The sequence below is a fragment of the Chelon labrosus genome (genome assembly GCF_963514085.1).
Source record: "Chelon labrosus genome assembly, chromosome: 2".
Lineage (NCBI taxonomy): Eukaryota > Metazoa > Chordata > Actinopteri > Mugiliformes > Mugilidae > Chelon > Chelon labrosus.
In genome coordinates this window covers 12,353,297-12,376,645 of record NC_140338.1, presented here as the reverse complement: position 1 = coordinate 12,376,645, position 23,349 = coordinate 12,353,297, and the positions used below count along the sequence as shown (strand labels likewise).

The 23,349-nt window shown below is 45.1% G+C and overlaps 1 protein-coding gene across 2 annotated transcripts in view; it reads left to right on the top strand.

The window, feature by feature from the left end:
• Positions 1-212: 212 nt before the first annotated feature.
• slit2 (slit homolog 2) overlaps positions 213-23,349 on the top strand; it is an 88,035-nt gene continuing 64,898 nt past the window's right edge. Inside the window, exons 1-4 of one of the 2 annotated variants that reach the window (XM_084570907.1) lie at positions 213-1,623; positions 2,542-2,613; positions 4,060-4,131; positions 10,829-10,900. In XM_084570907.1, coding sequence (XP_084427033.1) covers positions 1,415-1,623; positions 2,542-2,613; positions 4,060-4,131; positions 10,829-10,900 — 425 coding nt within the window. In that variant the 5' untranslated portion in view covers positions 213-1,414. Of the gene's footprint in view, positions 1,624-2,541; positions 2,614-3,608; positions 4,132-10,828; positions 10,901-23,349 lie in introns of those variants that run through there. The other variant, XM_084570906.1, reaches the window with a different exon arrangement.

The following is a 23,349-nucleotide window of genomic DNA, read 5'->3' as shown; positions in this document are numbered from 1 at the left end:
GATACATTTGCTGCTCACCATCAGTTAATTTCTCAAAGTTTTTTTTTTTATGAAGGATTATTAATTTATGATGCTCCCATAGTATCTCTTGTTAAACATCCATTGCAGTTATTCTGGATATAATACTTGTGCAGAGCTCTTCCTGTCCCAGCATGGGGTGATCACCATGGGACAGGTGCCCCCTTAAAGTGTCTCCTAAGTGAACACTGAAGACTCACACAGAGACATAGAACAACAAATGTCTCCTATAGACACAGCACTTTGCTCTTTATTCAGCAACAGAAACACAAGGAACAGAATTCTCTCTCTGTCTCTCTCTCTCTCTCTCTCCTTTCTGGTTTGTCCACATTAGACTGCAATGAGAAAGCTCTGTCGCCTTCCTGAGGCCCGGCTAAAAAAGGCATCAGGTGACCGGGACACTGCAGTGAGAAAGAGAGTCCCCTTCCGAGGTCAAACTGTTGCTGTTTGAATGGTGGCCAGTTGGAAACCTGCTGCTACCTTGAGGGAAAACGCAGTGCGTGTGTGTTTTATGCTTGTGTGTGAGAGAGAGAGAAAAAGGAGAGAGCGAGTTGCCGAGACAGACGCAGTAGCAGACGTGCCCACTCCCGTCTCTTTCTCTCTCTCTCTCTCTCTCCCTCTCCCTCTCTCTCTCTCACTCGCTCTCTCTCCCCCTGTCACACACTCTCAGGAGCAGCGCTTTGACGCACCACGCAGAGTTGGATTATAGTATTGCGCGCTGGTCTTTCACTGGGTTTTTCTCCCTCACATTAGCTGCGCCCTTGCCACTGACCGGCAGCTGATATAATATCGGAATCAATATCTCTCCTCCACGGTGACCTCTGCTGAGCTTTTGGGAGAACCAAGCGCTGCCGCTGTTTCTTCGCCGGACGCGTGTTGTGAATTAATAACCAAGACAGCCTTACCTGGAGTGTGTGTACGCACTAAGTGTGTGTGTGAAAGTGGATTTCTTTGGATCACATCAAGGATCGAGGTGCTTCTGTGTCTTGGCTCCGCCAGCACACATTTATATTCACAGACACGGCACGCACCGGGGGGATTTGGGCACCGCATGCCGTGGACATGTGGAAGTTTGCGCCGCTGTAGCGCAGCCTCAGAGCCGGTCCAACGTCTCGTCGACCTCCCCTCTTCATTCCCAGGGAGACCCAACTCCCGGTCCGCAGGCTTCGCGCACCGAACCTCCTCCAAGAGGACCCAAATGTAAATTCAGAACGAGATTTTTTTTTCAGAAACACACGTCTGCAAAGGGGGACCACGAAAAACAAGAGGAGGACGGCATCCCGTTGCGTGCAGAGTTTGGTGAGCTCCTTCGGGGATTTCAGGGCTTTATTTTTTTAACGCCCGTGTTCTCTCAGTATTTTGTGGGTCTCAAATTGGCCCCCCACTTGCCGCAGTGATGGTGGGAGCTCTGTGCCCCGTTGGCCCCGGCCGCTCTCCGACGTCCGTGCCGGGGCTGCTGGTGGCTGTCCTGATCCTGGTCCTGTCCAGCGGAGCGGACGGTCAGCCCTGCCCGGCCCAGTGCTCCTGCACCGGGACTACAGTGGACTGTCACGGCCAAGGGCTTCGCAGCGTGCCAAGGAATATACCCCGCAACGCAGAGAGGCTGTAAGTACGGAGGGATGGATTTTTAAAGACTCGCAACATTTTTGGACGCAGGGAAATCCCTAGAATAGGATGAAGGTTATCTCTTTGTGTGCGAGTCACGCTGAACAACAAGTGACCTTTCCTCATTTACCGGGTTTTTATTAATGACGTTTTCCTGGAGGCGTTGTGAGACTTTAAAACTAATTTTACCACACAATTTTGTTATTTTACAGTAAACATGTTCCCTTTAATAAAATATGTCAGTGCCGGTAATTGTTTAATTTGCATATTCAGTTCCTTTTTAAACAGTATGCTGAGAGATAGAATGGATTTTTTTTTTCTCCTTGGGGACCACCTCTTAATTGCGCAGAGCTTTATCTTAGAATTAACATGTCAAAACTATACTTTAGGCTCTGTAAACACCTCTAAATCCAACTGATGTAAATTTTGGTTTGTCATGTAAATGTCGAGAGAGGAAAAAAAAAAAAAAGGCCCTATAGACTTCTTATTGCTTGTGTTTACTGTGAGGACGCGTCGCTGCTGATCGCGGAGCTGAAGTTAAGGGCTGCTGTGGTTGTGTTGGTGGTTTCGCACTGTTGCATTAGCACAGCCTCCGTAGACCACATCGGTTTGTCTGGGGACCAGCAAGTTAATCAAAAACGGATTTGGACAAGAGGGCTTTGACTTAAACAGGCCGTATTTCTCGTTTTTTTTTCTTCTTCTTCTTTTTTTATATCAGACCCCTTGATGAAATTTACATTTGGCCCGTATAGTGCAGCAGCCAGAGCTCCTCTCAGTTTCTCAGATTCTGCATTGGCACACTAAGTTTCAACAAAATCCCATCAGCTGACTTGCTCACACTCATTTTCTTTGTTCTATGAAAGCATATGTTTTAATGCACTGACAATCTTTTTTTGTAATAACACATTCTCTGTGCAGGGATCTGAATGCAAACAACCTCACTAAAATCACCAAGGCGGATTTTGCAGGACTGAGGCATCTGAGAGTGTTGTAAGTGGTTTTTATTCGTTTACTCCTGTCTGTTCTCTCCCTCTCTTCTTCTTTTTTTGCAATTGCAAATGGAAAACAACAGTATTCTCACACACAGCTCCGTGAAGCAGCGCCTTGAATTTACAACCCCCCCCCCCCCCCCCCCCCCCCCCCAAAAAAAAAAAACACCACAACACGGAGCATTAACTGTTTCCGATCATGCATCAGACCCGTCCAGGAACCGGAGCTGCCGCATTCAGCACCGCATCCAGTGGTGGGAAGCGGCGGGCTCGTCGAGCCGCCAGCATGTGCGTCTCAACAGAATAGCAGTGGCACCTGTTAATGCTGTCGTGTTAATCTGCCAGTGGAAGTGTCAGGAGGGGCTTATTTTAACCACCGGGCCCCGGGGCCCATGTGCTGGAGTGATTAACGGGCTGGCGAGGAAGTGATGGAGGGCAAAAAGGGAAAGAGATAGCGGTCATTAGGTGCAACCGCGGAGGGAGGAATGCAGCTGCTGGAAAGGGAGGGAAGGGTGGAAGGAAAGGGAAGAGGAAAGGAGGGAGTCAAGTAGGAACAGGTTTGTTACCTGGGATGAATCCATGGTAAGAGTTTCCCCTGCACCAACACTGGTGGGACAGCGTGCTCATTGTGTGTGTGTGTGTGCTATTCAGCTGCTAAAAGTGAATGGCAGGGAATACACATTGTTGGAATTCCTCCAGAGATTATATCCTTAATTGTGTGTGTGTGTGTGTGTACTCCAGTCTTCCCTTTAGCTGCTTCCTGTGTGTCCACCTTCACCCAAATTCATTGCACACACTCATTTCATTTGCATTCCAGTTCCACCTTCAATGATTTGTCCCCTTATTGGCTGGCAAATAATCACTTCATCATTTGAGGTATTATTCTTTTCAAGGATTTCCAGTCAGCTAAAAACTGGATTACTTAATCGCGATCTCACCACGCGCCGCCTGTAAAAATATGTGTGTGTCGTCTGTGATCGTGATGGAGTTGTGCTGGTGTGAGCGAATGAGTAGTCACGGCGATGTGGTTAGATAGAGGGTAAATTGAATGATAGATGAGTCGCTGTCCGGCTGATGGGCCACTTTTAAAGTCAATCCTGAGGCCCTATCGACCGGCTGCTGATTGTCTTCTCTCTCTCTCTCCCTCTCTTGCTGTTTCAACATTCGATCACTTTCCATCCGCGCCAATCTGTTTTCTCCATCTCTCTGCCTCCCTTTCTTCTCCGCCGTCAGTCCTTTTGCCCTATCCCTCTCTCTCGTGCTCTTCCCCTTCTCTCTCTTATCTGTGGCCCCATCCGGCCCCGTCTTTCTCCTTGTCTTTGGCCTCTCATGGTCTCATCGTACAAATCGCTCTGTCAGCTCTCACGCTCTATGTGTCTCTCCTTTTTTTCCCCCCCTGGTCCAGTTCTCATAGTCTCACTCTCTCTTCTTGGTGTTTCTCTCTCAGGCAGTTAATGGAGAACAAAATCACCACAATCGAAAGAGGAGCCTTCCAGGACCTGAAGGAGCTGGAGAGACTGTGAGTAACAGTGGTACCTTTTTTTTTTTTTAATCTTATTCTCTGTTAATATATATTTCAAGATACTTCGAAACAAATGCATGAATACACAGAAACCTGCCAAGAAGACAAATGTGTTCATTTTCATGTAGTGGCATGCACTTTGAAATACATAGACGAATAATAATAAAGCGTCTCAGTACGGTATTGGACGACCACAAGCTGCTTCTGCACTCCTTGTTGGAGATTCTCCAAGTGTGTGGAGCTTTGGTGTTTGGATGAACGCTGTTCTTCTTGCAGTTCACTATCTGCCACGCAAGACAGGGTTAAAGAATCTCTGTCACAGTCCGTGTCACACAGTACTATATCACTTTTGAGCGTGGCAGGTTGTGGTATGAACTCCTGGTGAATCATTGATAAAACCCTAACATTTCTAGTCCAGTTCCCAGCTTTTGTTTACAACTTCTTGCCTTTTTCTTTTCGTCAATGGTCACAGCAGAAAAAGAAATGCATCCTAAATTTTGGCGCTGGCTGATTTCAGTCGTCAATGCTCTAAATCGATCATGCCTGTAAACTTCTGCGGCACAATCCAGAACGCAAAATAAGTAAAGCTTGATATATCCGACCAAAGTTTACCATTGATAGCCACTGATTTTTTGACTTGTCAACCCATTTGGTGCCCTTTATGTCTCCTCTATATTTTCTTCATTTGATCCAACGTGCCCATTGTCAACATCTATGTCTGAGAGTCACGGGGCAGTGAATGAAGAACAGTCAGAGGTTGTTAGGGCGCCAGCCTGGAATCACTGGTAGACTGCATTGAACCCTGAGGCTGTTATGGCATAATTAAGTCCTGGTAGTCTCTGTGTGTGAGAGAGAACAAGACAGAAGGGGAATGTGGACCCCTGACTGGTGACATGTCCATTGTGTTGTGTCGACTGTCAGCTTCGCAATAAATCTTGCCGTCGTGAATGCTTTTTAAAACGAATTTAGTGAGCTGGTGATTCGACTGCGTATTCATTGTGCAGGGTTGCGGTGTGTGTCGAGTTATACTGACAACTGAAATCATCACTAAGATCACTAAACCAGCACCAGTTGAATTCCTGCCTTGTCAAACTGTACATCGTCATTATGAGCGGTGGATTTATCACAGGACACTTGTATTTGACTGCATTATTTTTAGCTAGGTATGCCACATAAACTGGAAACAATATACAGTGTGTGGGTGTGCATGGGTGTGTGTGTGTGTGTGTGTGTGTGTGTGTGTGTGTGTGTGTTTTGTGGCCTGACCCACAGCCACGCTGGAATGCAGCAGACTGTGACCAAGTGTGAGGAGGCTTAGTGACAAGCTTTTAATTAAAGGCACACAAAAATCCTCTCTGCTTACACACAAGTTCGCAATAACAGGCACACCTGCACGTATGCACAGAAATATGCACCTGCACACCTACATAGGCGTATGAAATCAACACAAGGCGGCTCATCTTTTTGATGGGTGTTTTGGGTAAATTCTTTCAGAGTCGTCGGGATGAAAAGGATAAAATACCGCGATTCCTCTTGTGTCGGCTCTGTCGTGCCTGTTTTTTTTTTTTCCCTCTGGTCTCTGCTGCACTGTAAATGCTCGTTGTTGACAGAGAGAGGAGCTCTGTGGACCACTATAGGGAATCTGCTAGTGTTTCTCATGCAACCAACGCTGGGCTCTGTCCAGCCAAGCAGTTCTGGGAATTCCTAGCCTGAGCTGTAGACAAAGAGGGCCAAATTTAACTGTGCATGGTCTGGATTTAACAGTAAACTTTGATAGTTATTAACTTCGCTACAGAGACGGGGTACAAGCTCATAAATGCCCTCCTGCACGCATGTGAGCAAAACAGACTTCGGCGCATGCTTGCTCAAGCAGTCTGAAAACAGCGAGAGCAGATAAAGTCGGCTGTTGTCAAATTATGCGCGCTGCCGCCGTCTCTTTTGTCTCCGGCGGCAACAAACACCTTTTGACGGCAGCTAACTTTCTGACACAACACGACGGTCTTCTGTTGTCCTCCCAAGAGTGTTCGACTGTAATTTAGCGTCTCTGGCGTGGCGTGTTCACAAACACAAAGATGGAGTCAGTCATCAATGCCCCCCCACCGCTGCCAGACAAAGACACGTCTCTGGAGTCTGGAGTTTGGGGGGATCGTTTCAAAGCCCTCCGTCCTCTTGGGGGGCTGGAGGGAGCCTGCTGGGCACCACTGCCCACAGGAGAGGGCTCTAAGCTGGGCTGACGGATCCACAGTGACTGCCCCCCACAGGGGTAGAAAACGGTTCCCCTTCTCATGCTTTTTTTTTTTTTTTGCGACTGGCCCTGCAGGGCCGGGCAGGGCCAGGTCAGGTGTGGGGCAGTAGCCTGGGGGGTATGGAGGAGGGGTTGGTAGGCGAAGGAGGTGTGCAGGAGACAGGCATGTCACAACACAAATGCGCGGACACACCAACACATGCATGCCTATAGATACACTCATGCATGCGCATTCACTTACGCAAGGCTGCTCCGTCAGTACCGGTTTTATCTTGATCTCCCCCCCAAAACCCACTCACGCCTTCTGTCTTTCTTTGATTCATTCTTTCACCTCTCCTCATGTTTTCGCCTCGTACTCACCCATCTAGTTGTTCCCCTCTATTGTCCCGCGCACGTAGGAATGCCATACATTCTTCATCCTCACCCTGTGGGTGCAGAACTGGAAAAAAAATAGAGGAGTTCCTGATCCTCTTATCTTCCTCTCACGTTTGACTGGTTTATAGCCTCTATTCAATTCAAAGTGGGAGAGACTGAAGAAGATATCAGCAACAGGCATGCAGGGAGAATAAAACAGCAATTACAGGTACCGAAACAAAGGTTTCAGAGAACAGCAGTCAGATAAAGTCCAAGATAATGAGCCTGTAACTGAGTGATCACATTATCAAAGATACGTTTAACAGAAAGGAATAATTTTAAAACTGATTACAGGTAGTGAGATGTGTCCATCAAGAGCTATCATCAACTAGATATGAAACCTCAAACCCAGTGATCATGTTGTAATGTGTGTGGACAATCTGAGAAGCAAAAGAATATTGTAACGGTGATCCCAAGGCAGCGGGATATGGATTACAAAGAAGAGCCCGGGATTAGTGAAAAATGATTAGCTCTAAAGCCTGTGAGTGATAACATTGTTCTCATTGATCATTTCAGGGCAAAGTTTCACATTTTCCTTTTTCATTTTTTTTTTTTACTGAGCAGCAGAGCTTGAAATTATCTTCACTGTGAAGACACAAAGCCATTTTCACTACAGCGGCTCTGTCGGAAAAGTCATCCGAGATAGATTTTCCCCGAGTCCCAGGCGCAGCCAGCGTCGGTTATATTTGTTGGTAAACACGAGTTCATGCGAAGTTTAGAGGGAAAGCTCTTCGATACTGCTGAGCATGGATGATTTTTATTTTTGTTGACAGCAGAGGAATTTGCTGGCCAGGTGATAAGACTGGATTTCTACATCTTTTTTTTTTTTAACGGTATCTTTCATTAGTGTTTAAATAACAGATCAGATTGGAGACTGTAAATCTTTGGTGGATGATGGATCTTGGCTCGCTCCACGTGCACTAGCCGTGAACCGAACGCATGAACTGCTGAACCAGACATCCACACACGCACACACAATGGTCAGCTTGAAGTGGTTTTGACTGAAGACAGTTTCTCTGGGGTCACGTAGGGCTTACTGTGGTGTGTTTTAAAGGTTTTGTTTGAACAAAATGTGCAGTACCGGCAGTGTAATAATTGGTTTCTGAGGTGTTTTCTTTGACTCGTTCCAGCCCGAGTCTGCGAGCCTTCAGTGCTTCACACGGCTCCGATGTGTCAGGACCGCGTGCGGCTTCCTCACTTTTATATCTCTGTGACCATTCATGCATGCATGTGCAAAGTTTTGGCAGAGTGCGCATGCGAGAATGTGCGTGTGTTTACTGTGTGGTTTGTGGCCCTCGAGCATCTGTTTATGACTGCAGGGATTATCACCACGCTGCAGTGTGACATTAGCTTGTTGGACTGACTCTCACACCTCACTGCTGCCTACTCAGCTCTCATTTGCTTCCAGCCAGACTTTAGATTAATGAGAAATGACCGTGGAAGAACTCCGATGCTGATTATAGCCCAGTATGTGTACGCGCACACACAGAATAAAAAGATGCATTCCTTCAGGGCCAGTCTAGGGACACATCTAGCTTGTGCTATAAACTCTGTGGTATATGGTCGTGGTTCGTGCCAAATGCTATTAAACAAAAAAAAATACTAATTAAAAAGACTAAATGACCACAGACAGCTAGATTATTAGAGACGGAAGCAGTAATTGAGGATGTGCAATATAAGCGTTAAGTGCATCCAAAAGCAAATGTTTTGCAGTGAATCATTTTAGCAGTCGAGCTAACCTCACTGGTGACTGGGAGTGCCACTGAAAGCTCACAAAAAAACCACAGAAGCATTCACAGTATGATAACTCACAGTGCACGTACGCCGAGCTGAATGGAAGAGTTTGGATCAACAACGCCACCGAGCTGACAGCCCTCAGGATTCAGCGCCGACCGCAGTGTCATTAAAAGTGACGCAAACTGAACAACTGAAGCTCAGAAAGATTATCCAGCCTGGACCAAACCATTCAGTTAATTTCCTCCTCGTCCTAATGCGCAACAATTAACTCATTCACCCTCCCAAAAAACAATATGGTTAAATCATTTTTCAGTACAGTTTATCTTTGATAGTTGCGTAAACACGTGGCTGCGTGGCAGCTGCCCAAGCAAGTTCAGATAGCTGTTTATTTTTTAACGCGCTTTCTTCTTCTCCGCCGGAGAACACGTAAGCTAACTCTACGATGAACATCCTTTTAATTTGAATGCTTCAGCAATCACCGGATCATTAATGAGCAATCAAAATACATTTTTAGTCTCAACCTTTTTCGTCGTCAAGAGGCCACTTCACCGCGCTTGGAGCTTCTCATCAGGAGCTGCATAATCTGCAAATCACCCACCGTGTAATTTTGCAGCTTAAGATGGAGTAGTCATGTTTTTTTTATCAATCAGATTAGAAAACAATGGAAAGTTATCACTTTTAAGTAAAAGAAACGCCATGTGAAGCACTATGAGAAGCTTAATTTGTAAAGTCACGTCTAGTATCTCACTTTTAATACGGCCCGTGATAACTGATGTGATAATTAGCCTATAACTTTAATTATCAAAGTAATACCGGCCGTTTAAATTCACTGACACATCAGAAACTCTATGCGGCAGGCTGGATCTGATCTCTGTGTCTGTGCTTCATTTTCCGAGTCTCCTAGTCTGACAGCATCGCATCTATTTTAAGAGAATGAGCTCATGCCACCTCTCTGGCGTCGTTCCTCCTCCCCACCTCCAGCTCCGGTCCGTGCGCTCTCCCGGGGGATGTCTAGCCCACTAACGGGCGCTCACGGCTGGGCAGGACCTGCGGGGGTGGGAGGGGGGAGCGGGGCCTCTCCACGGGACCATGTGGGGCTCTTAGCAGCCAGAGCCAGCGTTAACGGAAGAGGAGTGAATAATTTAGAAACATCATTTCTGCGGGACGTTAAATATTTAAGCGGCCTCTGATGTAACGGGGGAGCGTGAACGCGTGTGCATGTATTTGTGCACTGGTGTGAGGAAGATGGACACAGAAGGGGTGACGTTATTTAAGGAGAGTCCACGGCGGCTTTTAGAGAAGCAAAAGGAGGTGAAAGAAGAGGGCGAGGAGGAAAAAGTCAATGAGAGAATCAAGTTTTGAATGGAGGCTGCGTTTTGTTTGAGCAAAGTTTGTGATATTTATGGGACTGATAAGGGTTTGTGGGTGTACGTCAAGCAAAATTGTGGGTTGATCGGTCGTGGATGCACTTTTCTCGACGCTTCAAAGTCTCTGTTTCCTTCGGTTTTCCTTCTCTTCATTCCTCTCCAGTAGCAGCCAGCACAGCATCCGTCGCCGGGTCTGTCAATGTGTGTGTTTGCGGTTGTGTGTGTGTGTGTGTGTGTCGGGGTTAAACTGTTTCAGCAGCCTGTCGCTCATTGTGTCACTCTGTTGCCTGACTCTCCTCTGACTCACACCAAGGCACAACCGCATACACACACACGCTAACATATACTGGCACACAAACCTCTTCACTCCACTCAACCAGGGTTAAATGATTGCACCCAGATTATTAAACTCACCCGAGTTGTCTCAACTGCTCTGTGTGTGTGTGTGTGCGTGATGATGGGTTGTTGTGAGTTCTTCCTCTGTGAGGGCCTTGTTTACTCAGTGGGGTCCTTTTCACACATTCGGTAGCCCGGCCAGACTGCCTGTTTGTTTTTCCCACATCGTCTCCTCTCCTCCTTCTTTGTAATAAAATGCCCCCCCCCTTCCTCGCCTTCCCCCTTCATCCGAACCCCGTCCCTCGTCTTCCTCCCCCTGCATTCCCTTCGCCCTTCTCGAGTTCACTGTTTGTCTGGCAGCCATGTTGTACCCCTTAAATCACGGATAACCTCTGTCTTTATTATTTATTTGTTTTTGTTTTTTGCTTATCAATCCACATTTCACATTTGTGTGTGTGTTTTACAAAAAAATAATGTCTCCATCCATGTCCTTATTCTTTTATTCTGCCTCAAACCACATTCAAATTGCATTACAATCAAAGCAGCATCCCCTAATTTGATATGATGATCAGGAAACATGTTTGCATTTTCACAGGCGCCTGAATCGGAATAATCTGGCCGTGTTTCCTGAGCTGCTTTTCCTGGGAACGACGAAGCTTTACAGACTGTAAGTTTATATTTATATCTTCCTGTCCATCACTCAGCGGCTGTGCATTGTCTAACCGAGGTATTATACAATTACTCATACGTTTTGTTTAACGAGAGCGAGAGAAATGAAGGTTTAACATCATTCAGACTAAGTGTTGCGTGCAACGGTGTGTTTGTGTGTGTGTGTGTCACCACAAGCTTGAACAGCTCACTGACCGTGACTCAGAGTGACATGGAGAAGTATGTTATAGGCGTTGAAGTAAAGTTAAAGCTGTGTGACAGCCTTGGTGTTTCGCTTGGACGACGGAGCGAGAGACCAGATTTTACATGGTTCTCTCCATAGAAGCCAGTTCAGTAGCTAATGGAGATTAGCACTCCAACAGCTGCTGCCCATTGGGAGAGAGGTTTGTGTGTGTGTGTGTGTGTGTGTGAGTGAGGATGGAGAAGAGAAAGTGACCATGACAGACCGAAGGAGGCATAAGAAGCGAAATGTTAAAACCTGTTTCTCCTCTGAAGTTGCGTTTTGTGTTTCACAGGCAGAAAATAGTTTTAGTTACAGAGCATAAATGTTCCAGTTTCAATTCAAACCAGCAAACCGCTGTTTGTTGTCGCCTAGCGCCTTCCACTCCTCACTCAAAAGCCAGTCATCTGTAGTGTAAACTGAGCTCTGGATTTCCAGTCCTGCAGGGTTGGGCCGCAACGCTGCTGAAACTGTGGGAACTAACTTCCCGTCACGGTCATTTGTGGTCCCGGGGAATAATTATGGTTGCTTATATTTATATGTGCGGCTAAATATATTTATCTAAAACAATATTGAAATGCTCAGATGATTCACGGAGTGTGTGAAAGTTGTTTATGTTCTGCGGCTGCTGCAGTGGTTGGCTGGGCTTGACCTGTCTTGTCTAGGGGGTGTGTGTCTGCATGTGCGTCTGCGTTTCTGCGGGTGTGTGTGTGTATGGGTGTGTGTGTGCGATTCTCAAGGCCAAGAGTTGGCATTTTGCTCAGCGTGTGGGCCGAGGTAAAAATACAACTCAGATATATTGCTCCCTGCTCAGCTTGTCACAGACGAGCTGCTTTGGCGTGTTTGTGTGTTCGCCTCATATCTGCAGGTGTTTGTGTGTTTAGCAGAGTGCTCCCTGTCGGCTGCACGTCTTCACTGAACAAGCACAGTTCATTCAACGTAACAACATTAAAGATGTTGTATTATATTAAAGCTTATCTCGACTTGAATAGATAAAGAAACTGGATTTGAAAACCCGTCGAAAACTGCTAAATAAGAATAAAAGACAAGCTGTTGCAGATGAGCTGACTTGTCAGATGTATGGAAGTCGTTCAGAATGAATGACAGCCTCAGAGACCGGGCCAGTACTAGTTAAGGCTGTTTGGACATTATTAAATCTTCCGTCTGCGTCTAAACCCCCCGTCTATTATTTTTATTTTTAGAAATAACAACAAGAAACCCATGAGAACCTCTGTAGTGGAATCTTGTTAAGTCTTGTACTGAGGGCAGTAGGTATGTGCTAACTGGACCAACTTTGGTTCTTGCAACAGTACTGCTATAAATGAACACTTGCTCAACCTGCTATTATGAAAATGATGTTTTCAGTTTTTCGGGGCTTGGGAAAAAAATAAAAAAATCCGCGTATACGGGTGTGTACGTGAGTATTTACCGAATGTGTTAAACCTTTGCTGTGGAGAGTGGTTTGGGTTTGGCTTTGAAGGCTGGTCTGAGGTCAGGTGTGAAACGCACCTTTGAACTCCAAATACGTGTCGGGTACAATGTCTGCCTGAAGTATGTATAACTACAATAACAAGTCAGACATACTTTAGACATGCGGTAATCTGACACTGGGCGCTGTTGTTGTCCCGTGTGCTGATAGCTTTATGCTACAATACTGCATGGTTTATGTTAGAGAATGATCACCATCATCTTTGTCAATGAATCTTGTCTTTTTTTTCAGAATTAATAAGAATATGAATAAGTTTAGTTTATGGGAGTAAGGACATTAAAGGGGAACTACTGTTTTTTACAACCTGGACCTTATTTCTAGCATAAAATACGGTTGTTTACTCACCCAAATAACTTCATTTGTCATTTGCACTCGTTTAGGAAATAATTAGATCAGCGTATATCCATATAGTGGGAGTGACTGGGCACCGAGATGCAGCCTCTAAATAACGCATTATCTGCCGCGAAACTCATTAATTTCGCCAAGATTTTGTAAGGATACGGTAATGCTATTCCCCGTTGAGTCTGGAGTTACCTGTTATCATCATCTGGGGTCTGTAGATTGACCTACCGTCTCCCGCTATATGGATATACATTGATCTAATTATTTCCTAAACGAGTGCAAATGACACAAAACTTATTTGGGTGAGTAAACGACCGTATTATATGCTAGAAATAAGGTCCAGGTTGTAAAAAACAGTAGTTCCCCTTTAAATCATGCACAAAGACAGGGATGAAAATACACAGTAAAGTGAAAGCCAATATGTTAAATTAGGGGTATGCAACTGAATGAAAAGTGAGGGAATCAGTGGTTGTCTGTACGGATGTCTGTATCTAAATGTGTTGAGGACAGTCTATATGGAGATATTTACCAAAATGTGGAAAATTCTGACCGGGTGGTGGGAGAAGAACTCACCAAAGATGTCAGATGTAAGCTGTAAAGACCTCAAAATGTTATGTCAATCCATGTACTAGCTGTGGATATGTCTTATTTGCGGACCAACCAACAGACGTACACGACTATCCGTGTAATCTGTCCACCAGCGTGGCTGAACTAAAACGTAATTTATTTTGCAGTTATTCACCATTTTTGGACAATTTAATTTTACTCATTATGTTGATTAAAACAGAGAGAACACAACCTGTGCAATACTGTATTTACTAAAAAATACTTTTTGCTCATGCAAATTAGTTGTGTTCATAATTTCTAGGTGACAGGGGAGCAGTTTGAATTCAGCACACATGACATGGACAGGGAATATAGTGTCCAAACATGATAAAGAGCAGCAAATTCCTAAAAACTAAACAAAAAAAAAAAGTGTCCTCTTTATCATTCTCATTTAAAACACCTGTGTCTGCACCGCTCCATCCATCACCTCCCACATCACACACACTCCCAGCAGATTTTCTGTAACACACCAGAGCCCAAACTCTTATAGGTTGCATAGACACACATCTGGAGACACCATGTGGTGGGCATATCCCCTCTAAAAATCTCTCTCTCTCTCTGTCCATCTCTGACACACACACACATACCCAGCCCTCCTGTTTCCCTCTGCCCCATTGTTGATTGCTGTATCCTCACCGCAGAAACACAGAGGGCCGCAGCTGTGACTGTTTGTTCCAAGAAAGAGGAGAGAGAGCAACTAGACAGTTTGAACAGCGGACCAAACAGAGCCAGTTCATTAGAAGGACTCTGTAAAACGAGACGGGCTAGTAAACCCCTCACTGCACTGGACGCAAACCAAAAGTCACCTGAGCCAAAAGGAATCAAGACCAGAACGCACACGCTTGTGAGCATCTCTATATTCAGACAGTGTTCAGACGATAAACTGTGAAGCGATCGCCACCGTGCTACTGCATAAATAAAAGCAGCGCAAACTAAAATCTGTTAACAAAGATACACAAATGATGCACTATACATGGAATAAATAAATTCTAATAACTGAATATGCAATTTAGTATAGTAGAGCTTTTTAGTACTCTTTTCTTCATGACAGTACGATTGATGTTCATCACTATGCAGATGATGCAGATGTTTATTTATCTTATTATCACATATCTTATCTAATTATTGTGATCCTCCAAACTCCCCTTTTCAGTCAGTTTCCCTAAAATGACAAAGGAAAACATTATAATCATTCTATTATAAGAAGTTTAAAAGACTAAAAGTTCCTCTTTATTTTAGAAGATTAAAGACCTCATATCTCCTGTTTCTTTAGTTAGTTAGATTTAAAAGGTGGCAGTATGTGGATCACTAGATTTTTGATACATGGGTCAACACAACTCCCTTACATTAAAGGTACATTTAATTTATTCACATTTAAATCAGTCTGTCAGAAATCTAATTTGTGCATGTTCGTTGTTGTTCATGTGTTTTTATAAGTGTAAGATTTCATAACTGCTGTGCAGCCGTTTTTTAATGCATTTTGTGACCAACACACAGCCTTTGTGTTTTGCAAAAGGTGCACACAGATACAATGCCTAGCCTCCTGTCTCTTCTGCCAGGTCTCTCTCTCTCACTCTCTCTCTCTCTCTACTGGACAGGAATCAGTAGTGAGATGAAAGAGGGAGAGATGAAAGAGAGGTTGATGAAGGGATTGGGGTGATGGGAGGATGAGAGAATGGGTCACTGCTTCCACAGTTGAAAAGTGTGGTTATGCCTGAGTGTGAGGCCAGATTGATGTTAGAGTCTTTATGTGCATGTGCATGTGCGTGTCCGTGTGCGTGTGCGTGTGCGCTTGTTGGTCACTTCTGGCCGAGGTGCCTCAGCGACAGCTTATCAGGTCACCGTATCACTGGTTTATCCTGAGTTAATTGAAAGGTAGAGAGAGGAGTGAGAAATGAAGCGAGATAGGACAAGTTTCCCTCTAAATGTATGACCCTGTTGTGAATATTAGGACTTGGGAACTGAGATAAACAACTCATTTCAGAGGAAGGAGGTTGCGAAAACTTAAAGTAAAGTAAAACAGCACATGACAAACGGAAAACAAACTAAATCAATGGGGAAAATAGGATGGAAGTATGAGATTTGATTCATGCAGTAGCTGAGGAGCGTCTTTTTGCAAATAGCTGCACGAGTGTGACTTGAAAAGTCAGATGTTTTGAGTTTTCTGGCAGCAGTTAAATGCAGCATATACACGGTACGTGCATCAGAGAATGTGAAGTGTCCCAAATTCACCTGTTGCACACATATAAGATTAGTGCAAACACAAGCAACTGTCTATAAATGCATTTAAACAAAATTAGACATTTATATGTGCATACATTGTTGACCGCCTACATACATATTCAGTTCTTAACAACTGATATTTAATCAGGTTGCAATTTATTTGTGCAACTGGACATTGCTTTTGCAAACCTAATTTGCGAACTGAATCAGCAAATCTTGTTTTATATGTACTGTATATTTGTCTGCTTCATTTAGTAAATCATGCAAAAAAATACTTATTTTAACAGAAGAGAAAACACAAAAAGTGTCTGTGCGTGCAAGAAAGAGAAGAAGAGAAGTTAAGGGTGACGTCTGCTGTCCCTCAATTCTTCATCGTCTCTCCATTGAGAAGAAGAGTCAACATGGACGCTTTGATTGAGAGGTGGAAAACGAGCGAACTTCAGCTCTCACACACACACATTAAATCCGAGTCAAAGTGGGGTTTGAATTAACGAGTTGATGAATCTACGATTTGTATGTGTGTGTGTGTGTGTCTGTGTTTATGTGTGTGTAATAGTCTCTAATCCTCTGCTAAACGGTGCCCTGATGAGGCTTTACCAGGCGGCATTGTTGCTTAGCAGCCTTGAAGGTTGTGCCTTTGTCTTCTGTGAGAGCTTAACCCAGCTGCACACACACACACCATCTCACACGAACACACACTCCCACCACCTCGGCCGAGGCGACAGGCTCGGCGCGACGGTCGCACAAGAGCGCAGGCGTTTTTCAGGAGGCGTGGGCTTTTCCCAGCGTGTCGATTGTTAACCAACAGAAAGAAAGGAGGAGAAAGGAAAAAGGAAGAGAGAGAGAAAATCAAATTTTCTCCGAGTAAATAATGTTTTTTTAATTAAGACAGAGAGCGTCGGGCGTTTTAGTCGCCACAGTGACGACGACCTCTGGTCCCGGCAGAGGTCAGAGGTGAAGAATGTTCCAGTCAGGAGATCTAAGCAGGAGGTGATTTATAGGAGCGGGGAGGAGGAAATCTCCTTTGTCTCATTAACAACAATCATGACAAATTAAACTTACACATGAAAGGTGCCAGCTGTTTATCCGAGGGTTTTTATGAGCAACATGGTTTGACCTGCGGCCTTCATCGGGGTCAGCGTGCAATAATTTACGAAACACTTTTAATTAAAAGGAAGAAATTCTTGAAAATCTAAAGGACAATCAATCACATCTCTGTACTCTCTACAGTACATGTACATATGTGGTCAAGCGAAAAGTTTATTCTTGTAGACATCGTTCTCCAGAGCTTTCAACCTGCCTTCAAAAAGATCCGTATCTGTCTGTGGCCGGATTATTTGCAGTGTTTTGGATTTCTTCGTACGTACAATATGCAAATATCCGACATTATTTCAGCGCGAGGAAATGAAGTTAAGCCTCTGCGGCCCGAGGCGCTCGTACATGGGCCTCTCTCCCTTTCTGTCCCCTCTCTTTTTCTTTTTTTTTTCCCCCCTCGAACAAACATAGACGCACACTGAAGCAAACACATTGCTTTACCATTCAGCAATATTTCCTGCCCCCTCCTGTTTCTCTGAATGCACTTTTAACCGATATCAAAACTCTCACACACAAGGGCTCCGACACACACATGCGCAAGAAAACGGCCCCTTTCATATCCTCTCGGCATATACAAAGACATATTGTGTAGGAAATGTTTTCATTAGGACTCTTGGATCACACACACACACTCATTTTACCCAGCCACAGGAGAGAAATAGTGAATTTATTTTTAAATTGTGCGGTCGAGTTTGTGATTTCGGATATTTCCGTGTCACCCGTGCATGCACCGTGAATCACCTTCAGTGCAAACCAACAGTGCCGAGGTGTTGAGTGTCAGTGACTCACCCGTTTGCCGTCGTATGAATCACATGACCGCCTATCTGAATTGCTCAAGGCCACTCATTCCTAAGAAGTGATTTGGTCCATTCAGATCCTGACACAATGCCGTAATTCATTCTCGAGCAATTCGGCGAGGGCTTGCCAAAGCTCAACTGGCATTATTGGGAGAGCGCAAGCACAAAAGATTATGTTATAAGGACAGAATGTAGATATGAAAGAGATATGAAAACGCCCTGCTTGACTTTTACCACGGCTAGATCGAACTTGTTCCTGAATGGAAGTGCGTGTTTGCATGCGTGGACTCCAGTCAGCTGCCGCGTGCAGCCATAGTGTTCTGAATGTTGTTTTGTCTTCGGTTATAACGTTACACTAAACACTGCGAGATTGCCCAGACTGAACGCTGTGTCTGCAGCTTATTAGGTTCACCTCTAATGGAGTCTAACACAACAGCTGTGCTATAAGTCTACCTTCATGCAGGCTGTGGTGCTGTGATTAGTTGTGAGTCAACTTCATTGTCATTTTTTTGAGGTTGGAGGTTAGATGTGTGACTCCGTTTAATTTAAGAAACCGCAGTCCGTCTAAGAGTCCGCTCTCCTCCCTTAACAAAGACAAAAATATCACAGCTGTGTTTTGACAAAAGCGGTTTCAACATGACACAACAACAATAACTCATAAGCCTTTCAGACAAGGGGAAAATGATAGACTAACTTTATTGTCTGCAATTATCAGAAAGTTGAATCTCATCTTTAGAAGTTTATTTTCTAAGTGGATCTGCAGCATGTATCTAATATTTAACATTTATGATTTTAAATTGGCTACAATCCTTTCTACACTGGATATGTACCGATCAGCCACAACATTAAAACCACTGACAGGAAAAGTAAATAACACTGACCATCTTGTGACAATTCAGTGTTCTGCTGGGAAACTTTCGGAACTGGCATTCATGTGGATGTTACTTAGACATGTAGCACCCACGTAGACCAGACCATGATACTCCTTGATGGCAGCTGACATAAGCACACACACAAAAACAGTTTAGGAACAACTCAAAAAGCATGAAGAACAGCACAAGGTGTTGACCTGGCCTCCAAATTCACTAGATCCCAAACTGATCTGTTGCCAGACACCAGAGGACACCCTCAGAAAGCCCATGTCCATTCTCTGATGAGTCCCAACTGTTCTGGAGGCACAAGGGAGACCTACACAATATTAGGAAGGTGGTCATAATGTTATGCCATCTCTCAGATCCTGCCACTTTTCACAGTGAAGCGTCTCTTGTTTAATCTTCTTGCAAATGTCTGGTGTGCCGCATGCAACGTCATTAATCACCTGTCACCCAGAGTGTACGAGTGTCAAGAGTTCAGAGCTCCAAGGTGAAAGTTCAGGGAGCATCAGTGTCAGCCGATGAGATCTCCAGGATAATGGACATGCCAGCAGTGATGGCACTGCTCTGCCCGTCAAATCGCACGAGGAGCGAGAGTCACGCCTGGAAAAACAGACGGCGAGAGGAGGGGTGGATGCAGACAGGATGAATGAAGGGTATTTAAAGGAAAGATTAGAGATGTGTTTGCTCTCTTAAATGGTGTGGAAAAAAAGAGCGGGGAGGAATTTACCGAGGCGAAGAAAGAAGTGACTTCTTTATTGTGTGAAAAGAAAAAAAAAATCAAAGCAGGGGTAGAAAGTGAGGGGCAGAGGAAATAAAGAAAGGAGGAGAGCTAAGGGGAGAGTCATGTGGAAAGCAGAGAAGAGAGGTATGTCAGTACTTACTGTAGATGGCAGGTAGCCTGAAGCCTGGAGCCAGCAAGTCTGTCAGAGTGAAGTGCTCAGGTGTGTGTGTGTGTGTGTGTGTGTGTGTGTGTAACCTGAGTGTGGATTATTGGAAGGGGGTTACATACCTATCCAACGCCAGGAAGCGCTTACCTGAAAGCAGGTAGTCACTATATCAGCGTGTGTGTGAATCTACGTGTGTGTGTGTGAGGTCTTCGAGATCATCAAAGCATTTCCTCACCTTGCTTGTGTGTGATTAGTGGTCACCGTGTGAGGTAATACCCCCCAACAACGCAGCTAAATCACCCTGCACCCTCCTTACCCCCCCTCGCTTCCCCTCTCTCCTTCGCATTAGCCTCAGTGTTTAACTTAATAATACGAAGTAAACAGCGCTGTTGTGCGCCTGAGAACCAGCAGGATGTGTCTTCCTCCATTTCTCTTTCTTTCTGTCTCCCTCCCTTCGTTCTCGGCGGCGGTCGGCCTCTCTGGGGTATCTGCACGTATGGATCCAGGCTCCGTATTGATGGATGGGTTGGCCGGGCCTGTGAATTATGGGAGGGATTATGGCGTAATCAGGACAATTCATCATACAACCCTCCTCTACTCACCCCAATCAAACAAACAGCTACTCAGCAATATTGACCCCCGCTTGCTGTGTGCATCCACGGCGAGGAGTAGGGACTTATTGTGGTTGTGGCCGTATACGTGTGTGTTCTGTATAAGGTCCGTATAAGATCAGTTGATATTCTTAGCGTCACTCAAATCTCATTTCTCTCTAACATTGCTTTAGGACTAAATAAGCAGCTTTGAGTGACAAAATCATCCTTTGTCGTTTTTATTAAGAGTTTAACACTAAAGACCTGATGACATGATTTGACAGATTGACAGATTGTGGCAAAACAACCCACCAACCATCAACAGATGGCGCTTAATTATGATTGGTGGCCAGCACCAGTGGTCCAGCTTTGGCAGAAAACTTACAGCGAGACACAGATTGTGAAAATATGTTGGAACAAAGCTCACCGAGTCTCTCCTGTCAAATGGAAGACAGAAAGAGTTCAGTTCATGTCAATCAGTCAGCAGACCTAACATGGCTGTCTTTCTCTGCTCTGGGTGCCTCCCTCCCTCCCCTCTAATCCTCCATCTTGGCTCCGTGTCAAGACGCCTTGTCCAGTTGCACAATATCCCCCCTCCGGGGCAGGCAACTGCATCCCCTCTCTGGCTCCATTAGTGCCACTCCACTGGCATAGCCGGCATTCTCCAGTGGGACCGTCATCGCTGGCCACTCTATTGGCAACCCTGTCACTCTCGAACCACCACAAAAGAAAACCTCGCCACCCTCCCTCGCTGCCTCTCCTGCTCACTTGGTCTTTTTTTGCACCCCCATTTTCTTCCCCTCCTTGTCTCTCTCTCCCCCTTTCTGCTATTATCTTCCCTTTCTCTTTCCAGCACCTTTCTCTTAATTCCTTTCCCTCTTAAACTCTTTCTTGCCTACACTCCCTCCGCGCTCCCCTCCCCGTCTTTCTCTCCCGAGTCCACACATTGCTTTGGAGAGGCTTATGCAAGACCCTCATCCATGGTAATGATGCAGAAGAAACCAAGAGAGGAAACTGGGAGCTGACCAGTGATTGCTCCCAGAGATGTTGCTCACAAGTTTGGAGCCTCTCACATTATTTCACCAAGAGCTGAGTGTGTTTGAAGTGACCACGGCGACCCAGGCTCATTAAAACGCACTATGTTTACATAATGTGAGGGCTCGGGCCAGAAACGGACTCACAACACGTCCTGTCGCTGCTGTCACCTCAGGACAATTTCAGGCTTTAAAATCAGGTTGAAAACAACTTTTGAACGTGTAAACGTGGACACATTTGCACATGTAACACAAAGGTTATCGCCGCGTCGTCAGAGGAGACGACACGCCAAGAGTTTATGAAGATTGACGTGAGAAACGGAGAGAAAACGAGAGAAAGTGTGACACTGTAGCTTTGTAGCTGGAGGCTGATGATAGATCAGCAGGTCTGTAATCACAGGTTGCTACTCGAACTGCGTGTGCGTGTGTGTGCGCTGTGTGTGTGTGTGCGCACCCAAGTGTATATTCAAGTATGTGTCTTTGCTAGTGTCTAATGACAGGTTCCAACTCTGATGTGTCATTATCCAATTACAGTTTTCTCTCATCTCTACGGTAACACCATGCCCCCCCGTAATTGGACGGCTGCTCAAAAGAACTCTGACCTCTCAGCAAGTGTCAAGCAGGAGAACACACACACACACACCCACCCACACACACACACACACGGGATGCCAGGAAGATTGGGTAATGCAGGATAAAACAGATGCTATGTGAAAGAGTGATCTGATAAACTATGCAAAGACAAGTTAGGACTCTGATCATTTCATATCACTCTTTCCTCCACGCACTTATCCTTTTTTTTTCTCTCCATCTGTCTGTTTCTCTCTGTACCAACAGACCAGTAACAATAACTGGGGCTCATGTGCTTCCTCTCTTCACACCCTCTCTTTTTTTTCTCCTCCTCTCTTCCCTTCAGTCTCGCTCTCTTGCAGGCGTGTTGTGTCTAAATGGGCCTAAATGGGCCGAGTCGAAGGAGTGCTTTTGTGGTTTATGGTTGTCCTGAAGCTCCCTTTCTCCCTCTCTCTCTCTCTCTCTGTCTCTTCACTTTTTCACAAAAAAGAAAAACAAAACACAGCATTTTTTTTTCTCTTTTCCGAGGCGCTCACCGCCCCTTTTAAATATTTCACACGGTTAGAAGGCTTTCACACCCTCTCCCGTCCTTCTGCGGATTTTTGCTCGTCGCTAAACTTTCAAAGCGATGGCGATGCAGATACGGAGCTTCGTCGTTGGGAGAAATTCGTTCGTGGACGACTTGCAGACGCGCAGAATCAGAAGCGAGGGAAGAAGAAGAAGAAGAAGAAGAAGAGCGAGTGTGTTTGTGTTTGGGTTGTGCGGGTTTTTTCCTGTTCCTGGGTCAAAGGTCAAACACTTGAAGTCACGGTCACCTGCGTCCCGGCGGCTTATTGGCGGTCAAATTTACGAGTTCACGAAGAGGAATTTTAACAATGAGTTTACAAGACATTGGGCAATTTCTGTCCTTCTACATTCAAACTGTTTTGGCTCCAGAGTGCCACCCGGTTGAGAAATTAATACCACCTCAGCGCTCTGGCATGCCTTGAATTTCTCTTCATTAAACGTCTTGCTCTTATCATCGTCCTCTTTCCACTGTCGCTATCTCCACCATACCATACCATCACTGTTTAGCTATTTTGTGAATGCTGCGCACAGCGTGTGTGGGAGCAGCAGCAGCTGATTAGAGGTGTTTCTATTGTGAGTTAGTGGGGGAAAAAATAACATTTAGTTTATTGTTTTGTTCCAGCTCACACTAAAAAAGTTGGGAGTGAGGGAACGAGCAACCCGAGGCGATGATGTCAGCCTGTTTTATAGCTCTGATAATTACTAGCAGCGCTCTGGGTAGGTGGGTTACTGTCAGTGTGTGCGTTTCCACTGCACATAAGATTCCTGTCAGGGTTGCCTCAGCGACCAGCTAGGTAACACTTGATGAGGATTTCGTCTGCCCTTGTTCTTGAACTGTGTTAAAAAGGGGGCACAGCACAGTGAGAGAAACAGCATCCTGGCAGAAAAGAGCGCAAAATTCCCCTTGAGGGGAAAAACAAAACAAAAAACGTGTATTTCCATTGTTTCCAACGTGGATTCCCTTTTTCCCAGAAGTGATCAGGAAATTGGAGACAAACTGAATCCTTTTGTTTAGCCATAGAGCTCCTCTATCTGTCAAAGGCTGGCTTTTGTTCCAAATTGTACTACGTGAGTTTTCTTTGGTGCAATACATGTTGGAGTAGCCCAATTTTCTTGCTTCATTTTGTTTCAACACGGCCGCACAAAAAAAAA